We start from the raw sequence: 2,033 nt of genomic DNA, 5'->3' as shown, positions 1-2,033 counted from the left end.
GCTACACGCGTAAATGCTCCATGTGTATGCATGTCATTTTTGTAACGCCAGGTCACATCACGTGTATTTACACGTGATGCGAAATATACCAAAAACCACGTGCAAATATGCTTTTCCCTTGGTCGTGCGACGAGGGCGAAGGCAAGCTATGGCGTATGGTTCGACCGGCTGCTCGCAGGTAACTTTGAACTTTGAACAGCCAGACTGCATCCGAGAGTCAGACGACAAGGAGTGCATCCTCGAAGCCATCGAGCAAGGCAAGTAAGTCCTCGTCGTCCCCAACACCACCGTCAACACGTGCTCATCCGAAACCTCCATAGCCAACCCAACGGCACCCCCTTAACTCTCACACACATGAGCAGAATACAGTTGATTTATTGTTGTAAAGTGGACTGACTGTACGTGGGTTACTGTTGTAAAGTGGACTGACTGTACGTGGGATACTACTACTTTTCGAGGCACTTGAGCTGGTCCAAGACGAAGCTAAGGCGCACCGCCTTCTCCTTGAGGTAATGGTACCGATCGCTCGCACTGAAGTGCCCAGCGTCCAGATTCATCTTGAGCAGAACCTGGTTGTTGTCGGTCTTCAAGTCACGCAACTTCGCCACCTGTATACACGGCACATAAATCAAAACCTCATAAATAATAAATCCAAAACGGATAAAATTCCGCCTCCAATTACTTGTAACAGTCAATTAAATTAACTTACCCATTTCGTGGGTTCCCAGTAGGCCACGCGGGGATCAAAAAGGCCACTGGTCACGAGCAAGTTGGGGTACGCTTGGGCCTTGACATTGTCGTAGCTACATATCCGTTAGAAGTTACACAATACGGTAACACGGTTTGAAAACATATGAATTTTGAGAAAAAACCTACGGTGAATACTGCAACATGTATGCGAAATATTTGAGCTCGTTCGGGTTGCCCCACTCGGCCCATTCCATCGTCGTGAGCGGAATTGTGGAGTCGCACATGCTGTTCATCACATCCACAAACGGAACTCCCGCCACCGCCTACTCGTAAGAGACATATATTAGTCAAGATATGACGTGGCAACACGACAACGTACCGCCGTAAACAAGTCCGGGCGCATATTCAACACTGCCCCCACAAGCAACCCGCCAGCGCTACCGCCTTCGCACGTCATGTGGCTAGGGGACGTCACCTTGGTGGCCACCAAGTGCTCGGCGCACGCAATAAAGTCGGTAAATGTTGTCATCTTGGTCAGATACTTGGCCGCTTCATACCTAAGAGATCATTGTAATCCGTAAGCCATTTCGTATAAGACCATTGTAATCCGTAAGACATTTTTCATAAGCGATATGGACTGTTGTTACCACGTGCGTCCGTTTTCACCGCCGCCACGGATATGCGCGATCACATACACGACGCCGCGGTCCAACAAGGGCAAAATCGTGGCTTGGAAGTTTGGTTCTAAATATTCCGTCGTTTACATGTCCACCTTCACATACATTCTTCGATACAGAATCCAAAACCACGCACCTGTCGGCCATTCATACGACCCATACCCATACAAATGCAGCGCTTGTGGTTGGCCCTCCGCTTTCTTCTTATCCTTTCGGTAGATCACACTCATGGGAATGGCCGTGCCGTCGCTTGCCGTAGCCTCGACCCGTTCGCAATGGTACAATGATCTAAACACATGTTAGGTCTGTTCCGTAGGTGTTTTCTCGTTACCGATCGTAGTGCGGCACCGGCGTTTCCTTCAAAATCGCCGTCGTGTTCGATATAAAGTCATACTCCACCGTTTGCAGGGGGGTCGTCAGGGAGCTGTACGTGTATCGGTACTTGGTCGTGGCGTATTCAACATTTTTAGCAGTGCCCAGAGAGTACATGGCTTCGGGCATGGGGAGCCGGGTCTTGTGCCACGTGGAGTTATTGGTGTCTTCTACGATAAAGAACTGTCGGTACAATAAACATTAGTTGAAACTGCTTAAATATTGCCAAATCCAGGCAGAAGTAGGTAGTCAACTAAGTAGCAGGAAATCATAGTCAGCATCTAAATAGTATAT

At 48.6% G+C, this 2,033-nt stretch overlaps 1 protein-coding gene across 1 annotated transcript; it reads right to left on the bottom strand.

The window, feature by feature from the left end:
- Positions 1 to 446: 446 nt before the first annotated feature.
- Positions 447 to 1,868, bottom strand: H257_14204 (hypothetical protein; the record flags this gene model as incomplete). Its single annotated transcript, XM_009841963.1, has 7 exons — positions 447 to 608; positions 710 to 803; positions 877 to 1,013; positions 1,070 to 1,247; positions 1,338 to 1,434; positions 1,504 to 1,655; positions 1,699 to 1,868. 7 exons carry the CDS (start codon positions 1,866 to 1,868, stop codon positions 447 to 449), a joined length of 990 nt encoding a protein of 329 aa, XP_009840265.1.
- Between the last annotated feature and the right edge of the window lie 165 nt (positions 1,869 to 2,033).

The sequence above is a fragment of the Aphanomyces astaci genome (assembly GCF_000520075.1).
Source record: "Aphanomyces astaci strain APO3 unplaced genomic scaffold supercont1.54, whole genome shotgun sequence".
NCBI classification, from domain to species: Eukaryota; Oomycota; class Saprolegniomycetes; order Saprolegniales; family Verrucalvaceae; genus Aphanomyces; species Aphanomyces astaci.
The sequence above is the reverse complement of the archived record's forward strand: the minus strand, read 5'-3'. Positions and strand labels throughout refer to the sequence as shown.